This window comes from Mytilus galloprovincialis, chromosome 4, assembly GCF_965363235.1.
Source record: "Mytilus galloprovincialis chromosome 4, xbMytGall1.hap1.1, whole genome shotgun sequence".
Lineage (NCBI taxonomy): Eukaryota > Metazoa > Mollusca > Bivalvia > Mytilida > Mytilidae > Mytilus > Mytilus galloprovincialis.
In genome coordinates this window covers 53845022-53867751 of record NC_134841.1, presented here as the reverse complement: position 1 = coordinate 53867751, position 22730 = coordinate 53845022, and the positions used below count along the sequence as shown (strand labels likewise).

The 22730-nt window shown below is 32.0% G+C and overlaps 1 protein-coding gene across 1 annotated transcript; it reads left to right on the top strand.

Annotated features, from left to right (window-relative positions):
- Positions 1-461: 461 nt before the first annotated feature.
- On the top strand, positions 462-17086 carry LOC143072436 (uncharacterized). Its single transcript, XM_076247359.1, has 7 exons — positions 462-1207; positions 2412-2708; positions 4766-4843; positions 6205-6369; positions 8257-8514; positions 10262-10369; positions 16209-17086. The coding sequence occupies exons 1-7, from the start codon at positions 782-784 to the stop codon at positions 16575-16577; spliced, it is 1701 nt and encodes a 566-aa protein (XP_076103474.1). The 5' UTR covers positions 462-781; the 3' UTR covers positions 16578-17086.
- The last annotated feature ends 5644 nt before the right edge of the window (positions 17087-22730 follow it).

The window sequence follows — 22730 nt, the reverse complement described above, 5'->3', positions numbered from 1 at the left end:
AAACAAATTCTGAGACGAGTGCCTGTGTCTGGATGGAATAAAAAATAAGAATCATAAAGGATTTTGAAACGTAAATATTCAAGAAAAAAAGCAAAAATATAGGCTAAAGAAAATGTAGAAAAATATACCCAAGATAATAAAGAATATGAAGAACCCCTCATCCAGTCCACCCACACCTGTCACAATGATTCGTTCTAAGAAAATTGGCATTGTCCCATCAGTGTCAACAAGGATTTGTATAGTAAATCTTACTATACAAATCCTTGATGTCAATCATTATATTTTTGCACTCGAATATTTTGCATTTCCCAAATTTCAACAACCGTAATTTTCTTATTTTCATCCTGTACGTAAGTTTTGTTGTCGCCGGTAAAATTTCTGTAAATTCCCGTGTTTGTCCTATTTTCTGAAATATACTATAATCATTCATTTAGAAATAGACTATTGGATAGACAAGGGGAATTCCCGTGTTCTAATTAAAGGATTGAGGACATTGAGAAAATGAGTGTGCAGTTGTTCATACATTTTCGTGTGTTAATACGTGTTTACATGTGATTAAAGAAGTATAAATAGAAGAGAAACTGCGTGCTATTCTGAAATTTAGTGGAAAGCGGAAATTTACGAAGACCGTAACTTAAAAAGTTGGTATCGATGTCAAGTCAGTGTTGAACAATTTGTTTATGAATGTGTTGTTGTTATGAAACGACTTTCGTCAGTTTTGAGGATTAAGGTTATTATTTCAAATTGATTTTTTTTTTATCATTATTTATCATCAATCACAATGAGCCAAAAATCTTCGTCGCCAGAATCGTCACTTATGACGCTTAGTGTTGAACAAGAACGGGATTCTTACAAAGAAAAAGTGGAGCATATGAAACTTATGATTCAAAAATATAAACAAGAGATTCAAGCACAGAAAATACGGAGAGAAGGAGTAGAAACTGTATCCAGATTGTTGCATGAATCCAGAGAAGAAAATGCCGCTTATCAGAAAAAGAATATCGCTCTTGAAACAGTTGTGAGAAATTTGCAGTCGCGGTTATCTATGAACGGAATTTCAGACGGAATGACCTTGGGGGAAGGAGACGTTTTTATTCCAGGCTCATCTAAACAAGTTTTGGACAATTTGGCTCGAGAAAATAAAAGACTGCGTTCTCTTTTGCAAGGGGCTTCTACAGATCCGGAAGAAATAAATGAACTTCAACAGGTTAGTATCTTTTATTTGATTGGCTAATGAGGACACCAATGAATAAGCATAAAAAGGTATTTCCTGGTCTAGGGGTTTTCTCTCAGGTTCGGTTTTCGGTGTTTCTATGATATAAAAGGAAGGCCTTCTGATACAGAAAAAAAATCCCTAATTTATTACATCCAATTAAAAAAGAGGAAATTCTAGAGTTTGGATTTTTAAGGCCCAAGACATTCAATATTCCATTTTAAATACTTTGAGGTAGTATTTGCATGAAACTAAATCTTTCCAAACATCATAAATGGGCCTGATGGTTTATTTCCGTTCTTCGTGATCGGCGCATTTTCGCTATCGTGATCCATTTTTCTACAGATTTTTATATATTTTCATGATACATGAGATCCCCCCCCCCCACACACACACACACATCAGGCCCCTCATCATACTTTCCAACCACCAGTTCAGGAAGACAAAAATGAAACAAGAGAAGATGCTATAATAAAAAAAAAAAAATATAAAAAAAAGTGGTACATTCCCTTTAAACAGTGAGATATATACTCTATATACTCTCCTATAAATTCATAAATGTATCATTGGAAATATCTAATAACTGACACATGTGACATATAATGACATAATTATGACATGTATAAGGTTATTAGATATCTATGATTGTACATGATTTCATGAATATTTATTTAGGTATATACATATTGTAATTGAAAAAAACTAGATTTATTAAATATACTACAAAAATAAAATTGTAAACTTTGAATAACATGAATATAATGCAATTTTTATCCTTAATTACAAATCTTTATTAAAGCACAAATTACACCCATTAAAGGGCCAAAGGCATGACAATTACAGTGTAATAACAACAATATAATGATGACATTGAAATTTACATAAAAAATTAAAATGAACCAAAACATTAAACACAACAACTGACCTCAAGTGCCCCCTGTCCTCAATTCCATAGACTGTTTAATTAAGGTGCCTAAAGATCACTTGCTGACTAGTGGTTCGATATGGTATATATATTTCATTTTACTATCAGAAAAATCTTTGTATTGAGTATTTAAATCATTGAAAAAGACATGTCTTAAATCATCATTTATTTAACATAATTTAGAAAGAAATAGGATTCATCATCCAGAACTTTGCACTTGAAAATTTACAAATACTAGTAATAATACTTTTATTTCTATTTGTTTAATTGCAGCTCATTGAAAATAAAAACATAGAGATTAAGGACTTGAGACATACCATTGTAGGACTTTCTGAAAAATTACAAAGTACAGGAAAACTAATGAAATCAAGTGATGATGAAAAACTCTCGGAAATAAAAAAGTTACAGGACAAAATCAGTTCAATGAAGAATGAGTGTGAAACTAGAGACATTTTGTGTTCATCGCTTGCAGAAGAAACAAATACACTAAAGCAACAGTTACATGATGTAGCAGTTCATTGTCAAAAGCTGGCAGTCAAACTGGAACTTAGTGAAAAAAGTAAAGTTCATGTAAGTATGCTGAACAAATTCTGTAAGGGTGCATGGCTGCCAAGTGTCACACATTTACTGTGAGACTCACTCATTTTATTGCCTATTTTGGGAAAAATTTGGTTGATTATAGGTCAGTCAACGGGTCCCCCCTTACGAAAAGTTCTGGATCTGTCACTGTAATCTATTGTTTTTATACAACCACAAAATTTTTGTGGTCGTACATTGGTATCACGTTGTTGTCGTCGTCAGTGTCATCTGAAGACAGATGGTTTCTGGATTTATAATAACTTTTATAGTATTAGTAAATTGAAATCTATGAAATTTTAACACAAGATTTATAACCACAAAAGGAATGTTGGGATTAACTAAGGTTATAGTCCCAACAGTTGAGGAATTAGGGGTTAAAATAGGGTCCCATTTAAGCTTTTTTGTAGTTTCCAGACAATAACTTGTGTTTAAGTGTATGAATCTCTCTGAAATTATACCACAAGTTTCCATACATCAAAGGGATGGTAAGGATTGACTTTTGGGGGTTATGGATCTAACCAGATAGGAATGAGGGACAAAAAAGGGGAAAAAACATGGCTTTTTCTGGTAAAATAATAATTAAGACAATTTTAAAGCAGTGTATGGCAGGTAAGTCAATCCCATTTGAAGGATAATGTTTTATATGTTTGATTACCTCCCTTACACTACAGTCTTTACACTGCTTGTAAAAAATCTATTAAGAAATGGTGTATTGTCTTGGTGATAAGCTGTCAATTTATTTTTAGAAGTTACTAATAATTAATATTAATTTTAGCCATGACTTTTTTTTTGGGGGGGGGAGGGATGGGTCAATTAGCAACATCTTAGTGTATTGCACAAAAACAAAAATTTAATATTAATTGAAATCATATAACCAATTTTAAGTTCTTTGACTACAGTTATTCTGTGTCGAAAACCTTTTATGTGTCAAATATTTTATTACAATCCAAATTCAGACCTGTATCAAGCGTGAATATTGGGTCGATTTTGGACCCAAACTTTCAGGGTTGGACATCTGTGGTCCTATCCAGCTGCACTCAGAGAAGCACTTTATTTCGAAATTCTCTTTGATCTTTACAATTTTGCATTTGCTTCATGAACTGAGGGTATTGGTTTAGGAATAAGGAATGTGATATGGTGGCAAAAGAGAAGACTATTTTACCAGGATGAGCAACAATATCTCTAGATGTTAACACAGCAATTTTAAAGACATGACTTCATTGGGTGAATAAATGATATTTCAGACAATTGAACCAGTCAATCACATATTCGCAATTGTACTGAATAATACTGGAAGTTTGAAAATTAAAAACAATAGCGCTGACATTTGATTGAATATTGCTGCAGTCTGCCTAATAACACAGTGCTGAAATATGATAGGGCTGAGTACCGCAGCACTAAAATAGCCTGGGGGGAAAATTTTTAATTATTTAAATAAACAGTTATTATGCTCAATTCATCAGAAATGATATTTCTAACTGCCTTTAAAATTTGGTTTGCATCAACCTAATTTAAATCAAATTTCAAAAATGATAAAAAAAAATAATTGATGTTGTACTTATCTCATTCTGTTGCTAATAGACATACATCATATGAATTAAAAATTGCCTTTAAGGACATAAATACTTTATATTATCAAAAGTCAAATATTCTATATACACCAATAACAATATAATTTAATTCAATCCTGAATGTATATGACATATTTGCTCGTTGATATTAAGATAACAGCAATCAGTCAATCATAATCATTAATTATTCACTTTTTATTCAGGGAGATAAATCACTGTGGTTCTTACACTTATACAGGGAGATAACTCATCATAAAGGGAGGTAACTCATTGTGTTTATTACTGGGAGATAATTCATCAGGTCTATTAACTTGTCATAAAGGAAGGTAACTCATTGTGTTTATTACTGGGAGATAATTCATCAGGTCTATTAACTTGTCATAAAGGAAGGTAACTCATTGTGTTTATTACAAGGAGATAACTCATCATGTCTATTAACTTATCATAAAGGGAGATAACTCATTGTGTTTATTACAGGGAGGTATCTCGTCAAGTCAAACAGATGTAGAAAAGTTACAGGAGGAGAATGCTAGTTTGAAAGACAAATTAAGTGAGGTGAGTTAACATGGTTACATTTAAACAACAATAACAATGGTTTATATCAATATGACTTTGTCATGTTTGTTGTAGCCTGTCTTAGAAGACAATTTTTGAATATATCCAAAGAACATGTAATAGATAATTCTGAGAATATAATTTCATTACTTCTTTTGGAAAAAAATAAGTCATGTTATTTAACTGATAGATATAGGAAGATGTGGTATGAGTGCCAATGAGACAACTCTCCATCCTAGTAACAATTTATAAAAGTACACCATTATAGGTCAATGTGCGGCCTTTAACACTGAGCCTTAGCACACACCGAACAGCAAGATATAAAGGGCCTCAAAAATTACTAGTGTAAAACCATTCAAACAGGAAAACCAATGGTCTAATCTATATAAAAATTGCATATAAATAAAGATGTAAAAGACTCCAACATTTAGATCATCAGACCTTGCATTTGCCATTAACTTTTCATCAAATGTTGGGCTTTTATCTACCATCTGTTAACATTAAGTAACATTTCCTCACTTACATGTTTGTTTTTGGGTTTTTTTTTGTGGTTTTGATTTTAGCACAGTGTTTAAATGGCTGCTGTATTTTTGACATTTTTACCTATTATGTGTGTTTGTTTTGTTCACACAGTGTTGTCAGTGTAATTGAATTTGATGTGACTGTCATACAAGTGAGAGGTTTTGCTAGCTATAAAACCTGCTGAGGTTCAATCCATCGTTTTAAAATGTTTTAAACTTAAGAAAATGCCTGAATCAAGTCAGGAATATGACAGTTGTTATCCATCTGTTTAATGTGTTTGAGTTTTTGATTTTGCCATTTGATTAGGAATTTGCGTTTTGAATTTTCCTCAGAGTTCAGTATTTTTGTGATTTTACTTTTTACAGTTACAAAGCATATAAGAAGAATACTTTTCAGAATCCCTATGGGAACCCTGTCACTGGGTTTGTTAGATTTACATTCATAGTGATTTTCCAATATAAGTCTCAGCCTTTCTGATATTTTATTCACATTACTTTGAGAAAGTAAACAAGATACTGATTTGAACATGTTGAAGACAAACTGAAGTCTTAAAGCATTGACTTGTACAATTTAAAAAATTACCATAGAAAATATGAAAGTTAACTAAAGTTATTGTAATTTCTCAAAAGTGAGAAAAAAAATGTTTGAAAATAAAACAATAAGTCAAGTGAAGAACAGCAGCCTGGATGATCAGCTGGCTGCCTGATGGCTGCTGTTTTTCACTTGACTTATTGTTTTATTTTCATACAAATTGAAATAAATTTTTCTCACTCTTGATAAATTTCAACACTCTAAATGGAGGAGTCTTACTGAAATAAGGTGCAATGATATATTTTCAGTTAGTTAAAATGAACAAGAGATGGCAAGAATATATGTCACAAAAAGAAAGATACTGGCAACAAATAGAGCAAAATCATGTTCAGCCTGATAGAATTCAGGCAATAAATGCTGCTTTGGAAGATGCTAGCAGGCGCCTACAAAAACTGGAACGTGAAAAGAAACAGGTAATAAGAGGAAGCATCAGTTCTGTCATTACTTAATAATTTAATTTTAGATGTAACACATCTTCTGATTGGCTGAAACTTTTTTTTGTTTATAAGCTTTTTCTCGTGGACATCATTTTGTAGTGTGACCATGTCATCAACTTTTTTTTATGATTTGCTCCATAAAAATGGAATTTAGAAATAAGTTATATTATATTTAAGTAATGACTGTAATATGTTTCTGTCTATTTGAAATAACCTCAAATTTTTTGGTTATTCAGTGTGCACCATTTTTTTAATGTTATTCCTTCATATACAGAAAAAATATTAGTCACATATAGTGCCATTCCTTAACTAAAAGGTCATTTGCTACTTTTGAATTCTATTAACTGAAACTAATGCTATTTTAGTATTAATTTCCCAATACATGTAATAGTAATATAATATTCATTTCGTAGACATTAGGCAAACATACCAAAGAAAATATTTCAAGATGATATACTGTATCTAAGTAACAAAGACGTTGATCTCACTTACTCTGATGTAAGACATCATTGGTTTGAACCCTTCAAGCTGATTTACTATCCATTAATTAAAATAATGATAATGGCTTTATTTGTCAAGTCTGCAAAATTTGTCACCGCGGCATTAATTTACTTCTTAAAAGCTTAATATTTCAGAAGGTAGAAGACCTGAATCCTTCATACTTTGTATATAGATGCCTTATTTTATCAAGTTTTCATTTGTCATATGTTGATTGTCCTTAACCTTATTTTCATGGTTCAGTGACTACTTGAAAAAAAAAGATTTTTAGTGTTCTTGATTTCTTTCTTATTAAATAAAATGTATGAGTAATAAGGTAGATAACTGTATTTGGTATGTGCATACCTTGAAAGGTACTTGTATCTGCATATAGTTTTCACTTGACCTCAACCTCCTTTCATGGATCAGTGAACAAGGTTAAGTTTTTGTGGTTAAGTCCATATCTCAGATATATAAGCAATATTTCGCCTATATTTGGTGTATGAAATGATTGTAAGGTGTGTATTGGCCAGCTGGTATATGTCATCTGACCTTCACATCATTTTCATGGTTCAGTGGTTTTAAAAATTTAAGTTTGTGTGTTTTGGTCTGTTTTTCTAATACTGTATGCAATATGTCAACTATGTTTCATTTATGAAATGATTGTAAGGTGTATATGTCTGTCTGGCAATTATCATCTGACCATGACCTCATTTTCATGGTTTATTGGTCAGTCTTATGTTTTCCTGGTTTTGTTTGTTTCTTGGATACTAAATGCAAAAGGTCAACTGTATTTAAAATATGTAATGATATTAAGGTGTACATGTCTGTCTGGCAGCGTTTATCTTACCTTGTGGGTCCCTTGATTGATGTTGAATTCTCCTGGTTTAGTTTGTTTCTTCCATGTGCAATAGGTCATCTATATTTAAAGCATATTTTGTGTTTAACTGACCACCCGCTGATTGATACTTCCACACGTTTGTGTAGATAAGATTGAAACAACAGCAGGGGTCCAGTTTAATTTTGTGTATGTACATGTATTTCCAGTATGGTTGATCTGACCTTGACTTTACTTTCTTGGATCATGTTAAATTGTTGTGATACACATTTAGTTGTAGTAAAGCTTTATATTTAGGACTGTCAACATAATATCAATTAATGGTTAGTAAAGAAGGCAAGACATTTTAGCCTGTTTCATATTCAATACATCATCTTTTGAAATTAAAATGACTCAAAAACAAGATTCACAATGCACAATGTATACAAATAGGGGGGAAAATAAAATCTAAAAAAAAAATTGAGATTTCATGGAGATATCATTTATATTTTTTCATAGTTAAGAGTCATTTATTACATTATTACAAAACATCTTTGACAATATTTCAGTGCCAAGAAGAACTAGATGAAAGAAATCAACAACTCATAGAAAAGTCATCTGAACTTATGAGGCTTCAAAATGATGTTGAATGTGGTAATTTAGGACATGATGATGGCCACTTACGTAGTGATGTAGAGACAATAAGTGCATTGAAGGCTCAAATTCAAATCTGTACTGAAGATTTTGAATCAGAAAGAAAAGATCGAGAGAAGGCACAAAATAGAGTGGCTGAACTGGAAGCTGAAGTCTCTCAGTATAAAAGAATGGTACATTTTTTATTCTTATTTAATAGATTTTGTTTGAAAACAAAAATATAGATGATATAGCAAGCTTGTGTTTAAATTAAAAAAAATAATATGAATACTGTTTACTAATAGTTTAATTCATAAATTTGCACAGTATTGCTGAAGGATGTACACCTCTGAGGAGCCAAAAATTTCTAGAATTAAACGTTTTTGCTTAACCTGATTTTTGGGTTTATAAGACTGTAACAAAAAATTTGGTGAAGAAAAAATCATATGGTGGTGCACTTCTTTTTTTGCTACGTCCCTTTGAAAATGCTCAATTTTGATGATTTTCCCATTTTCAACGTTTTTTACCTATTTTGGGGCTTTTATCGTGAAAAAAATCACAGTTCCACAATTAAACTTTTTTTCATACTTTCTATAAAGATGGAATGGACCAATCTGAATAAATTTTACTTAAAAAAACTATAGATTTGCTTTTTTGTGTAAAATTTACCATGTTGTCAATTTTGTATTTTTGTGATTTTTCTCAATTTTAAGAATTTTTTTTGTTTGTTATAAATTATTGAAAAAATACATATCTAAGAAATTTGAAAAGACCAAAATGATATGGGATGTACATGATTCTTGTAAAATCATTTCTTGTATCCCTAATCCATTTTCTCAAATTTTGGCTAAAAAAACTGACTTGATTGGTCGTATAATTTGAAAACTGGATTACTCAAAAACCATATATTGTAAGTACACAATTATTTCACAGAGTTAGGTTTGATTATGATATTTTTAAAATGCATTCATATTTTCCACTTGTATCACATGTTTTGAAAATAATTCAAGAACGAGATTTTAACAAGACTGAATGAGACTGAAAAGTCAAAAGAATACATCCTTAAATATTGCAAGCAATCTGAAATTGCACAGTATTTAGCAATAGCAAGAAATCTTCAATTACACAGTATTGTGTAATACACGTAGCAAGAAATCTTCAATTGCATAGTATTTTGCAATACCAGTAGCAAGAAATTTTCAATTACACAGTGTTGGGCAATAGCAAGAAATCTTCAATTGCAAAGTATCGCACAATAGCAAAACCTCTTCAATTACAGTCACAGTAGTGCACAATAGCAAGAAATTTTCAATTACAGTCACAGTATTGCACAATAGCAAGAAATCATCAATTGCACAGTATTGCACAATAGCAAGAAATCTTCAAATGCACAGTAATGTGCAATAGCAAAAAATCTTCAATTGAACAGTATTGCGCAATAGCAGCAAAAACTCTTCAATTGCACAGTATTGTGCAAAAGCAAAAAATCTTCAAATGAAAATAAAAAAACAAATGTTTTATCCAATTACAGTACTATGTGGTATGGGTTTTGCTCATTGTTGAATTCCATACAGTCACAAATAATTTTTAAAATTCTACTTCATTTGGTATGTGGTTGATAGTTGTCTCATTGGCAATCGTACCACATTTTTATACAACCGCAAAAATTGAAAATGTTTTGGTCGTATATTGTTTATTTCTATAGAAGTATTTTTTATAACACCGAGAATTTTTTTTGCGTCAAATAATGCTATCATTTTGTCTGCGTCGTCGTCCGAAGATGCATTTAGTTTCCAGACAATAACTTTAGTTTAAGTAAATGGATCTCTATAAATTTTTACAAAAGGTTCAATAAATAAATTAGCACTATCAAGAAATTAGCACTATCAAGAAATAAGTTAACAGATAAATGCTTTAAATAGTGACTTTTATTTATTGTAGAGGCCAGATGATGGACGACTACCTCATCAAAGTTTGTTCGAACCAAGAAACCCAAGCTCACCTGAATCATATGGAGGTTTCAACCTTCAGGGACAGTATAATAGAGAAGTGAGTAGCTTTTGGATAATGTGATTCACACTATAGTGTGTGATAACATTTTGTGAGGGAATTCAATGTTTGCTATACCACTGTTCATTCCAACGCACTTAGTGACAATACCACTATATCAATCAGCAGTGGTGGATCTAGAAATTTTCATAAGAGGGGGCCCATTGACTGCCTGAGAGGGGACCTGCTGCAGTCATGCTTTAGTTATTCCCTATATAATCAACCAAATTTTTTCACAAAAGGGGGGCCCGGCCCCCTTAAAAAAAACTCTAAATCCACCTCTGATCAGAATGATCATTTTTACAGTGTTTTAAGAATTGATTTTACAGAAAAAAAAGCTTTAACATGTTTAAACGAGTAACATCAAATAAATTTGCAATTAGATTGTTTCTAAAGGCCATTTAATTAAATATGAAAGCTTTTTCTTGAAATGTGTGAAGTGTGGAAATGTAGTTTAGAGAGTAGAAAAATCATAACTGTCAACAGAATTAAAAGGACCATCACAAGCATGTATTTGATCGAAACTTCTAAAGAATTGTATGTATATTGAAGAAGCTCTTGATTTGAGAGACCACAATACTGTTTCATCTGATAATAATTCTTTATAATAGTTTGTGCATACACACACATATCTTATATAGGTGATAGTGTTTTAAGTAAAATTAAGAAAATTTAGAATTCATACTTTATATGTGTATGGTATCACTAGAAATTTTGAATGTTATGATATACATGGAATTTACTTGTGACTTGTTGTTACATGGATCATATCATTTATATGATGTTTAAATATAGTATTGTCTGTATTTGGATCACTCCTCTATTGTGCTCTTTCCAATAAATATTGAATTGAATTGAATTGAAAAACCTGTACCTAATTTTGAGAGGGGCAAGGGGGGTTCCAATAACAGCAAAACAGTAAATTGATTTAGCTTAAAACAGATAACAAGGAATTGAAAAGGGACAATAACAGATAACAGTAATGAAATCTTGAAATAAGTCCAGTCCAGGACCAATACAGTAGATTTTATTATAATTATAACTGGTTGTATGGACCTAGCTAGTCATTAACAGAGACATATATATTCAATTTAATTATGATCCTCATCAGGTATCCTTGGTCATATGCTTTCCTTTTACATATTTTAATAATTGATTTGAATTTGATATACATGTACGCATGGGGGTACATGGAACATTATCCCCATATATATGTTAAATTCAAATTTGAACAATTCTTAATATCACAAAAAAGGAAAACATATGGCCAGGATGAGAATAGGCCTAGGTCCATATGACCATATACAACCTTAACAGGAACACCTTTTATATATATTGTGTACAAGCTTATTTTGATTTTGTACAAATTATGATTTGTACCAAAAAAAATGTAAAATTATAATTTGTATTTTTACTTTGTACAATTGTAATTTGTAAAAAATGCAAATTGTAACCTGTACAAAAAAAAATCCATGTTTGAAATTACAATTTGTACAAATTTCTACTTTAAAAGTGAAAAGAATCACTAGTTTCTGTATTTGTTTAAGGAATATTTGAAAATAAGGGGCATTTGATAGATAATTTTTGTTGTTTTTTTTAATTATTTTTCAAGAAAATGAAGCCATGCAGTGCCACCTTATATTAATTTGATATTTAGAACACTTTTTTTCTAAAAAGCAATTTTCTCGTATAGATTTTGTCATAGAATTGATGCACAACATAGAATTTTTATTCAATGACCACATAATAACCCTTATTTATAAAAAACAAAAATACCCAGAGGAAATGTAATTGATAGTTAATTATGATAATATACCGGTAATAGAAACTGGCTCAAGTGGCTATTCTGATAGCATGATAGAAATTGGCTCAAGTGACTATTCTGATAGCATAATAATAATTGACCTGAGTGAAAATTTGGATGACACCAAATAAAACAACAATCCTGCATCTTATGTGAAATAATTGAATATGGAGAATTTGGGTACCGCATTGAAACTGCTGTTGGATCCTTAAAAGGATATTTTTTAGAAAAATTAAATTGAAGCTGTTGAAATATGTCTTTATTTGCAGCAGCAATTTCTGAGCTTCAACTTTCACTATGTGAAGCTTTTGAAAATTTTACTGTCAGGGTTCTCTTTCATGTGAATACAAAGAGGGGAGTAGCACTTCTAACAGTTCTTGTCCATTCATTTTTGATGCGTTTTGTTATTTGATTTTGCCATGTGATTATGGACATTCCGAATTGATTTTCCTCTAAGTTCAGTATTTTTATGATTTTACTTTTTAGCTCACCTGGCCCACAGGGCCAAGTGAGCTTTTCTCATCACTTGGCGTCCGTCGTCGTTAACTTTTACAAAAATCTTCTCCTCTGAAACTACTGGGCCAAATTAAACCAAACTTGGCCACAATCATCATTTGGGTATTTAGTTTAAAAAATGTGTGGCATGACCCCGCCAACCAACCAAGATTGGTCGGCCACCATGGCTAAAAATAGAAAATAGGGGTAAAATGCAGTTTTTGGCTTATAACAATTAACTCAAAAACCAAAGCATTTAAAGCAAATCTGGACAAGGGGTCAATTTGTTTATCAGGTCAAGATCTATCTGCCCTGAAATTTTCAGATGAATCAGACAATCCGTTGTTGGGTTGCTGCCCCTGAATTATTAATTTTAAGGATATTTTGCTGTTTTTGGTTATTATCTTGAATATTATTATAGATAGAGATAAACTGTAAACAGCAATAATGTTCAGCAAAGTAAGATTTACAAATAAGTCAACATGACCGAAATGGTCAGTTGACCCCTTTAGGAGTTATTGCCCTTTATTGTCAATTTTTTAACCATTTTTCGTAAATCTTAGTTATCTATTACAAAAATCTTCTCCTCTGAAACTCCTTGACCAAATTAATCCAAACTTGGCCACAATCATCTTTGGGGTATCTAGTTTAAAAAATGTGTGGCGTGACCCTGCCAACCAACCAGGATGACCGCCATGGCTAAAAATAGAACATAGGGGTGAAATGTAGATTTTGGCTTATATCTCTGAAACCAAAGCATTTAGAGCAAATCTGACATGGGGTAAAATTGTTCATCAAGTGAAAATCTATCTGCCCTGAAATTCAAATGAATCTGACAACCGGTTGTTGGGTTGCTGCCCCGAAATAAGTAATTTGAAGGAAATTTTGCAGATTTTGGTTATTAAAATGGTCAATTGAGCCCCTAAGGAGTTATTGTCCTTTATAGTCAATTTTTAACAATTTTCATAAAATTTGTAAATTTTTATTCACATTTTCCACTGAAACTACTGGGCCAAGTTCATTATAGATAGAGATAATTGTAAGCAGCAAGACTGTTGAGTAAAGTAAGATGTACAAACACATCACCATCACCAAAACACAATTTTGTCACGAATCCATCTGCTTCCTTTGTTTAATATTCACATAGACCAAGGTGAGCGACACAGGCTCTTTAGAGCCTCTAGTTTTTCTTCAATTTCTACTTAATATTGGCTATCAAAATGCTAACATTCCAATTTTCAATAACAGTTTTAAAAACAGCAAATACAATCTCAGTTAACAGATAACAATAAAAATAATAGTCCTATAACAGCTAACAAGGAATAATACAATAACAGCTAACAGCAAATATATTTTCAGAATAACGGATAACAAAGATTTGAATTATCCCATAACAGCATAACAGTTAAACCCCTTGCCCCCCTCTAATTTAAAGTCCTGATTTTTATACGACCGCAAAAATTAAAAAAAAATTGGTCGTATATTGGTATTACATCGTCAGCGTCGTCCAGGACAGATGGTTTCCAGATAATAATTTAAATAAGTAAAAAGAAATCAATAAAATTTTAACACAATGTTTAAAATTTATATCCTCAAAAGGAAGCTTGGGATTGATTTTGGAGGTTATGGTCCCAAAGGGGCCAAAAACAGCATTTATCTGGTTTCAGGACAAAAAGTTGTGTATTAGTATTTCAGCTGTTTTGAAATTGTAACCACAATATTTAACACCATGAGTAAAACGTTGGGATTTATTTTAAAGGGTTATTGGGCAAACAGTCTAGGAATTATGGGCCAAAAAGGGGCCAAAAAAAAGCATTTTTATACGACCGCAAAAAATTTTGCGGTCGTATTTTGGTATAATGTTGGCGTCGTCATCGTCGTCCAAAGACACATTGGTTTTCGCACTATAACTTTAGTTTAAGTATATAGAAATCTATGAAATTTAAACACAAGGTTTATGACCACAAAAGGAAGGTTGGGATTGATTTTGATATGCTGAATCTACACATGTACTTAGATTTTTTATTATGGGCCCAGTTTTCGAGTTGGTCCAAATCCGGGTCCGAAATTAAACTTTGTTTGATTTCAACAAAAATTGAATCCTTGGGGTTCTTTGATATGCTGAATCTAAACATGTATTTAGATTTTTTATATTTGGGCCCGGTTATCAAATTGGTTCACATTGAGGTCTAAAGGGTCCAAAATTGAACTTTATATGATTTCATCAAAAATTGAATTCTTAGGGTTCTTTGATATGCTGAATCTAACCATGTATTTAGATTTTGGATATTGGACCATAATAGGTAAATGTCTCAAATTTAAAAATTTTAAGTTTTTAAGTTTAAGTTCTTAGACCACATTCATTCTGTGTCAGAAACCTATGTTGTGTCAATCATTTAATCACAATGGAAATTCAGAGCTGTATCAAGCTTAAATGTGTTGTCCATACTTACCCCAACTGTTCAGGGTTCGAACTCTGCGGTCGTATAAAGCTGCGCCCTGCGGAGCATCTGTTTCTAGTTTCCTGACAATAACTTGTGTGTAACTGTATGGATCTTTCTGACATTGTACCACAAGGTTCCATATAACACAGGGAAGGTTGGGATTCAGTTTGGGGTTAATTTTCCCAAATACGTAGGAATAAGGGGCCAAAAAGAAGCATTTTCCTAGTTTACAGTCAATAACTTGTATTTAAGTGTATGGATTTCTATATAATTTTTTTATCAAAAGGTTCAATACCACTAAAAGAAGGTTGGGATTGATATTGGGGGTTATGGTCCCAATAGTTTAGGAATTAGGGGCAAAAAAGGGGCTCCAAAATAATCATTTTTGTAGTTTTCTAACAATAACTTATGTTTAAGTGTATGAATCTCTCTGAAATTAAACCACAAGTTTCCATACCATGAAGGGATGGTTAGTATTGACTTTTGGGGGTTATGGCTCAAAATGTTTCTGAATTAGGGGCAAAAAAGGGAAAAAGCAAGGGGTTCGACTTCTGCGGTCGTATAAAGCTGTGCCCTGCGGAGCGCCTGGTTTTTGTCATTTTGTAATACAACCGCTAAAAAATTTGCAGTTGTATATTGGTATCATGTCGTCATCATGCGAAGACAGTTTGTTTCTGGACAATAACTTTAGTATAAGTGAATAGAAATCTTTGAAATTTTAACACAAGGTTTATAACCACAAAAGGAAGGTCGTGATTGATTTTTTTCTCATTTTAGATTTCAGAAATAAAAAAGAAAATTTCTTCAAATAATTTTATTTTGGGGGTCAATTTGCAACAGCATAGTGTATTGCACAAAAGCAAAAAAAAAAGAAATATATAAAATTCAAATCATTTAACCATTTCTATTTTTTTTACTAGTTATTCTGTGTCAGAAACCTATTATGTGTCAAATATTTTATTACAATCCAAATTTAGACCTGTATCAAGCGCGAATATTGTGTCAATTTTTGCCCAAATTTGTGCAGGGTTGGACCATTGTGCTCAGTGAAGCAATATATTGGGTCTTTTTTTATATTTTGTACATTTAATTTCAGTCTCAGCTAGCAGCTAGAGGTCCAATGAGAAGAAGGGAAGAAAATGTTTATGATATGTTCAATGTTGTTGATGCTATACAAACTGATTCTGCCCACACGTCAAAACAAGACAAAACGAACAAGGAAGGAACTAATCTAGCCACAAAATTAAAAGTTGAAAAACCGGATACAGACCCAGATAATTTATTAGATACTGTTCCTGATTTAAATGACTTCAACTCTGTGGACAGTGACACTGAATTAGCGCTTGAAATTGCTATGAGGAAAGTAGAAGATATCAATTTAACTCATTGTCCAAGGTGTGATCACAGTTTCGAACTAGGTCATGATCAGGAAACTAGAGAACATCTCGAAAAATGTTGTGATTAAAATTTTTATAATGTGACAGATATGTTTTACCATTGATTTGTTATGCTTCCTCTTTCATAAATAACTTCCCTTTTATGTTTTTTTTATTTTGTAGGTTATATTTTGTATTTAGGTATAGAAAGACTTAAAGGGAAAATTCACGATTCTTTACTAATCATCTTACTATGTTCATAATACCATAAAAAAAACCATATTCACAAAGTTTTATCTGCATATGAACACTAATTAAGAAGACAATGGGAAATTATTAATAATTTTATTTATTTTTGAACTTCCTGACTTCTGTGACGTGGTTCAAGTCTTTTTGCATACTGGGAGGGGGGAGTGTATTAATCTCATTTTAAGTCTTGTTCGTTCATCAACTTATAAAGCGATGTAAAGCCCATTGACAACTTTTGAGGTACTATTTACCAACTTATAATTCAGAAAGAGAAGTGATTAACATGTATGATTTATATTTTTGAGAATTTCTGATATAGTAATAGTAATAAAAGTAAAGCATACAATAATCTGTTCATGATTTTTTTTCCCGACAGATATGTTGGACAAACATTTATAACTGATAGTTTAATAAAGATGCATGTTTGTATTTTCACCTATTACTTCAGATGAGGATTTGTCTTAGTATACAAGTCCTTGCTTCAGTCAGCTTATTCTCATTTCGCCAAAACTGTCAAAATCATTATATTAAATTAATCCCATTTGGTCTTAGTACAAATTTTCAGGTAAAAATGATTAAACTAAGGCGAAATGGGAACTTGTGTAAACAATGTAATTAAGTTATTTTTATACAACCGCAAAAAATAAAGAAAAAAATTGTTGTATATTGGTATCACGTCGTTGTTGTCGATGCGTCGTCCGAAGACAGGACGGATAATAACTTTAGTATAAGTAAATTGAAATCAAATTTTTTTTATCACAATGTTTATAACTACAAAAGAAAGGTTGGGATTGATTTTGGGGGTTATGGTCCCAAACGTTTAGGAATTAGGGGCCAAAAAAAGGGACCTAGATAAGCATTTTTGTAGTTTTCAGTCAATAACTTATGTTTAAGTGTATAAATCTCTCTAAAATTATACCACAAAAGGGGGGGGGAGGGGGGTTATGGCTCTAATCATATAGCAAATAGGGTAAAAAAAGGGGAAAACAAGGGGTTTCCTGGTTAAATGACAATTTATACAATTTAAAAGGAGTTTAAGGGAGGTAATCCAATTCCATTTAAAGAATACTGTTATATAAATATATATTAAGAACATCAGTTGTTCGACCTGTTAGTCAAATGTGTTTTGTTTAAATATACTTTTTCACTTTTTTGGTCTTTTGGAAAATGTTGTTTGTGCTGTTTTTAGGTGCTTCTACAACGAAATTTGTTTTACATGCACACGTATAAAAATTGCGGTTTTTATCCAACGCAATCATAGGTTTGAACGTAGTTTTCTATTAAGACTCGTTTATATTAATATTGTTTCAAAGAAAAATTTAGGAAGTACAAAACACTACATTTATACGTTCGTCATACCACAAATATTTTTGACTTTGTATGGTTTCAGAGGAGTTCAATAAAATCGGTCTCTCCCAATCTCGAAAAAAATATCACGTCTCACTTATTTTAACGCTTAGTTATTATCAAATTAATCACATTTTATTTATATATAAATCCAATGGATATAAATACAGAAACTGTCCTATTTGTGTGTTGTAAAAATGAAACAGTACGTCTCTATAATCCCTGAAACCACTTTTACAGTAAGCCATATCTGCAATACCCTACAACCCTGATACATTATTAAGATAAATAGTCATCACTGCAGTATATTAGTGCAAAATAATAATTTACTTTGTAAACAATGAATTTAAATTAGCAAAATTAACTAATTGCAATCGTTATATTTGCTCTAAATATTTATAATATATTTGCGACCGTATATCAAGCAATAACCCCCCAAGATTTAATGTATGTGTTGCAAATGATTATGTTTAATATAAACAACTGTCTTTGAACAAAATCAATGCTAATAAATTACCATTAATCAATAGTTAAAGCACTGAGAAAACCTGTGAAAACTGGCAAGAGAAAACGAGAGACTTCAGTTTGTATACTAAAGAAGTATTCAGGGGCGAATCCAGTCATTTTAAAAAGGAGGGGTTCCTAACCCAGGACAAAAAAGGGGGGGGGGGGTTCCAACGACATGTCCACATTTAAATGCATTGATCGTATAACAAAAAAATCCCAGACCCCCCGGTGTTTCTATAAACGGTGGAAACGGAATACGGAACGGAAACGGAAAGCGGAAACAGAGAGAATTAACATCTTTTTAGTTTGGTTATTCCATCTACACAGACATGTTTTATTTAGTATGATAATGAAAAACAGAGGAATTAATTAAAAATAAAAGATTTTAAAGCATAAAGTATTGAAATAATTAGCAAGACATATTGTAATGAAACTATATATATGTTTTTAAAATATTTGATTAGGGCATGCGTTAGCCTGACATCCTGACAGAAAATGCGCGTTTGAGATACTTAGCGAAATGCACTAATGTCTGCTGTTGTCCATTTATAAGGTATTAAGCTGGTATTGATGATTGTTGTAAAATTAGTGAATAATAATGATAATAATGATATGATAGCTGCTCATTCATTTCTATTTTTTTCTCTCGCCCTACTTAATTTATTATGTCTTTCCAGACACATATAATACAATTGTATTATATGTCTCTGGTCTTTACATTTGGGATTTAACGGTTTATTCAGTGGTACATATTTAGTTGATGTCTTCTAACAGTGGCGTAGCTGGGTCATTTTTACGTGTACGCCCGAACTTTGGCGAGGGATATGAGGGTAGCCAACCGCTCAATGTTAAAGCACCTGCTGATAGTGGGTTCGAATGGGACGAATCCCGCGAAAGCTATCGAGAATGAGATACCGTAATGATTCCTGTCAGTAGAAAATCATTGATAGCAACATACTTTTGAATCTAAACGGTTTATTTGTTTTGCTTAAATTTTGTAATATGTTAACTTTTTCATCGTGTTAAACTGGAAGCTAGCCTAATGGTCATTGGTTTTAGAGAAAACGTCCAAACATATATTACTTTTAAATAAGTTTAAAGGGTGCCGTGAGTGAGCATACAATCGACAAAAGCACCTTTTAATGAACACGAAAAAAAATATTTCTAAGAGGTGCAATATTTAAAAATTCTGGAACACCTAAGATTTCTTCCCACAAAAAGTGAATCAATTTATCATTCCTTTAAAGGGATTTAAAAAAAAAATTTAAATTTTCTTTTGATATTTTTTTCTTGATCTGGAATATTTCACTACAATCTATGAAGGTTTATTATATAAATTGAGCATGTAAAACAATTAATTGCGTAAGGAAGAGTCCGGCTATCTGTCTATCAGAAAAGAACAGAAAAATGAACGAAAACAAATGCTTTCAAAATTCAGTTAGCTTTAGACACTAGTCATAGAAAATTCGATGAAGGTTCGACAAGTAGTTAATGTAATTGAGAAATAACAAAAATGTAAGCCCAAACTGCGACCACTTATTAATTGCAGAAAGAAATACATCTTGTCCATAAAATGCGGGAAAATTAATGATATAATTGCATTATTATATAAGGGTGGTAAAGGGTTATTTTCGTGCAACGTGATCACCGTTTTTTATTTCACGTTCAACGTGTTTTTCCTTTTTTATTTGACGTTCAGTCGTGCAAGACGGGTGCCTCGTTCAACGTGTTCTGCTTATTTAATTTAACGTGCATCGTGATTTTCAAAGTCTTATTTTGCGTGCTCGGTATTTTTCAAATAAAATTCAAAAGCTTGGCAAGGATCGTCAAGAAATACTTTTTTAAAAGCCGTAAACCAATTATATTATAAATGTGTATACTAAATCGGGAATATCAAGTAAAACAAAGAGTTAACATATACAAGAAGATAGTGACTCAGTCACAAAAGGTTCAAATAAAAGTATTTATTTTTCGTGCAACGTTCATTACAGAAATTATTTCACGTTCAACGTGAAATTATGTCTTATTTCACGTTTTTTTCGTGCAAGCACCCCCCTTTACCACCCTCTTATATTGCTCTGAATACTCTTTTGATCATAAACAGTTTCTGTCCAACTTTCGTTTTTCACGGAGAGTCATTCAAAAGACTTTATCCACATTCGGAACCTAAATATTGACGCCGCTTTGTCTCGCTTTTGGGACATAAATCACGGGCTCGACAAAAACACAAACAGCATATCGAATCTGAGCAGATAGTGAATTGCTTTAAATATAAGAAAAGTACGTAGAATTGATGACCTCATTCATAGTAGATTAAGACTTTTACAAAAGATTCGAACAAATATATTATTGAAATGATCTATTTGAGTAAAAGTCCCTTTTTATTTAAAATTACAATCCATTGAAAAAAGAAGCACAAGGCTGATGTGCTTTTGGCCAGTTTTTCTTATTTATGTCGATTATTTATTTGGTTTTTTTTTCAATATTCAAGTGTACGCCCGGGCGTTTTGACGTAAACGTAGCTACGCGCATGTCTAAGTTGTTACAAATATATGCATTGAATTGTTCATTCAATGTTTCTGCTCTGTCATGTTCGTTTTCTGCTGGTTTTGGTCTTAAGTGGTGGTTTACTTTGAGAGTTCTTTTTTATCTGACCTGGCCCTACCAAGTGAGCATTTCACGTCACTTGACGTTCTTCACTTTTCCAAAAATCATCTTCTCTGAAACTACTGGACCATTGAAATATTACCATGCACATATCTTAAAGGAAGTCGTCTGACAGTTTTGGTTAAACTTTAAACAGGAATGAAATGCAAATGCTGTCTATTGAAAACCTGATGCGAAAAAAAAATGTTTAAGAAAATTGAGTCCTACCTAATGTCCATTCACGTCAAAACGGTCAAATGATTTCTTATAGGAGTTATCGCCCTTATATGACATGTTTTACAACTTTCAATGTTTGCCTATAGCATAGAAAAATATAAAAACAGATAGAAACACCATATGCTAGTAATTTATCTTGTAAAATTTCATGAGGTAAGCAGTCAAAAGCTTTTGATAAATCCATAAGAACTGCAGCTATATATAAGGTTTTGTCTAAAGCTTTACGCCAGTCTTCCAGTAATCTGAGCAACGTAGTCTGACATCCATGTCCTCTACGGAAAGCACATAGATAAGGATTAAAAATGGAATCCAAGAAATCGTATAACTGTATTTCAAATATCTTTTCGTAAAATTTTGAAAAAATAGGTAACACACTGACTGGTCTGTAATTTGATTTCAGAAGTGAGTCGCTCTTCTTATGTAAGGGTGTAACTTGGGCTTCTTTAAGTTTGTCTGGAAATATGCCCGTGTCCACAGTCAAAGGAGTAGGTCCGGTAAGGGCCGATTTTGGCCCCAAATTTCAGTTTCATCTAACGAGATATTTAGGACACTTTTTAAACACTTAAGTGTCTATTTTAATTGATTCGATTAGTTTATGCTAAATATTTTAACTGATTCAGTCATTAAAAACGCTCCGATTGAAGCTTAAATATGAAAAATCTATAAATATGCCAAAAAACGTCACTTTTCAGATGGTTTTCGTCAAAAATGAAAGTGGCCGCATCCGTGTTCATCCTCAACCTTTATATGTTATGTATTATCATCAAATACAACTTACATTTCAATATTATGAATGATCGAACACGAATGCGGCCACTTTCATTTAAGACGTAAACCGTCTAAAATTTAACTAAAATGCTATAATTGTGAAGATTTCAGTAATTTAGCATGACTTTATGATGCTAGTACACGATATATGTGCATTGTATTGTCAAAAACAGCACATATTTGTGTAGCAGAAGCATTCTACGGGTGCGGGAATTTCTCGCTACATTGGAGACCTGTTGGTGACCCTTTGCTGTTGTTTTTTATTTGGTCGGGTTGTTGTCTCTTTGACACATTCCCCATTTCCATTCTCAATTTTACTTTCCAAATAATAGCTAAAAGATTACATTTTCACAATTTTGCAAAACTGCTTAATTGTGGGGCCAAAAAAGGGTCTTACTGAACCTACTCCTTTATAAGACTTGTCAGCTGAGGTGCAACGACAGATTTACTTGCTTTAACTATTTTTGCTGGTATCCCATCTGCTCCAG

Bases quoted from the DNA above. Each gene is read 5' to 3' on its own strand.
- LOC143072436 (XM_076247359.1), top strand. From the start codon at position 782: ATGAGCCAAAAATCTTCGTCGCCAGAATCGTCACTTATGACGCTTAGT. The intron at 6,370-8,256 runs GTAATAAGAGGA...ACAATATTTCAG, and splicing joins TGGAACGTGAAAAGAAACAG to TGCCAAGAAGAACTAGATGA. The intron at 10,370-16,208 runs GTGAGTAGCTTT...ATTTAATTTCAG, and splicing joins AGGGACAGTATAATAGAGAA to TCTCAGCTAGCAGCTAGAGG.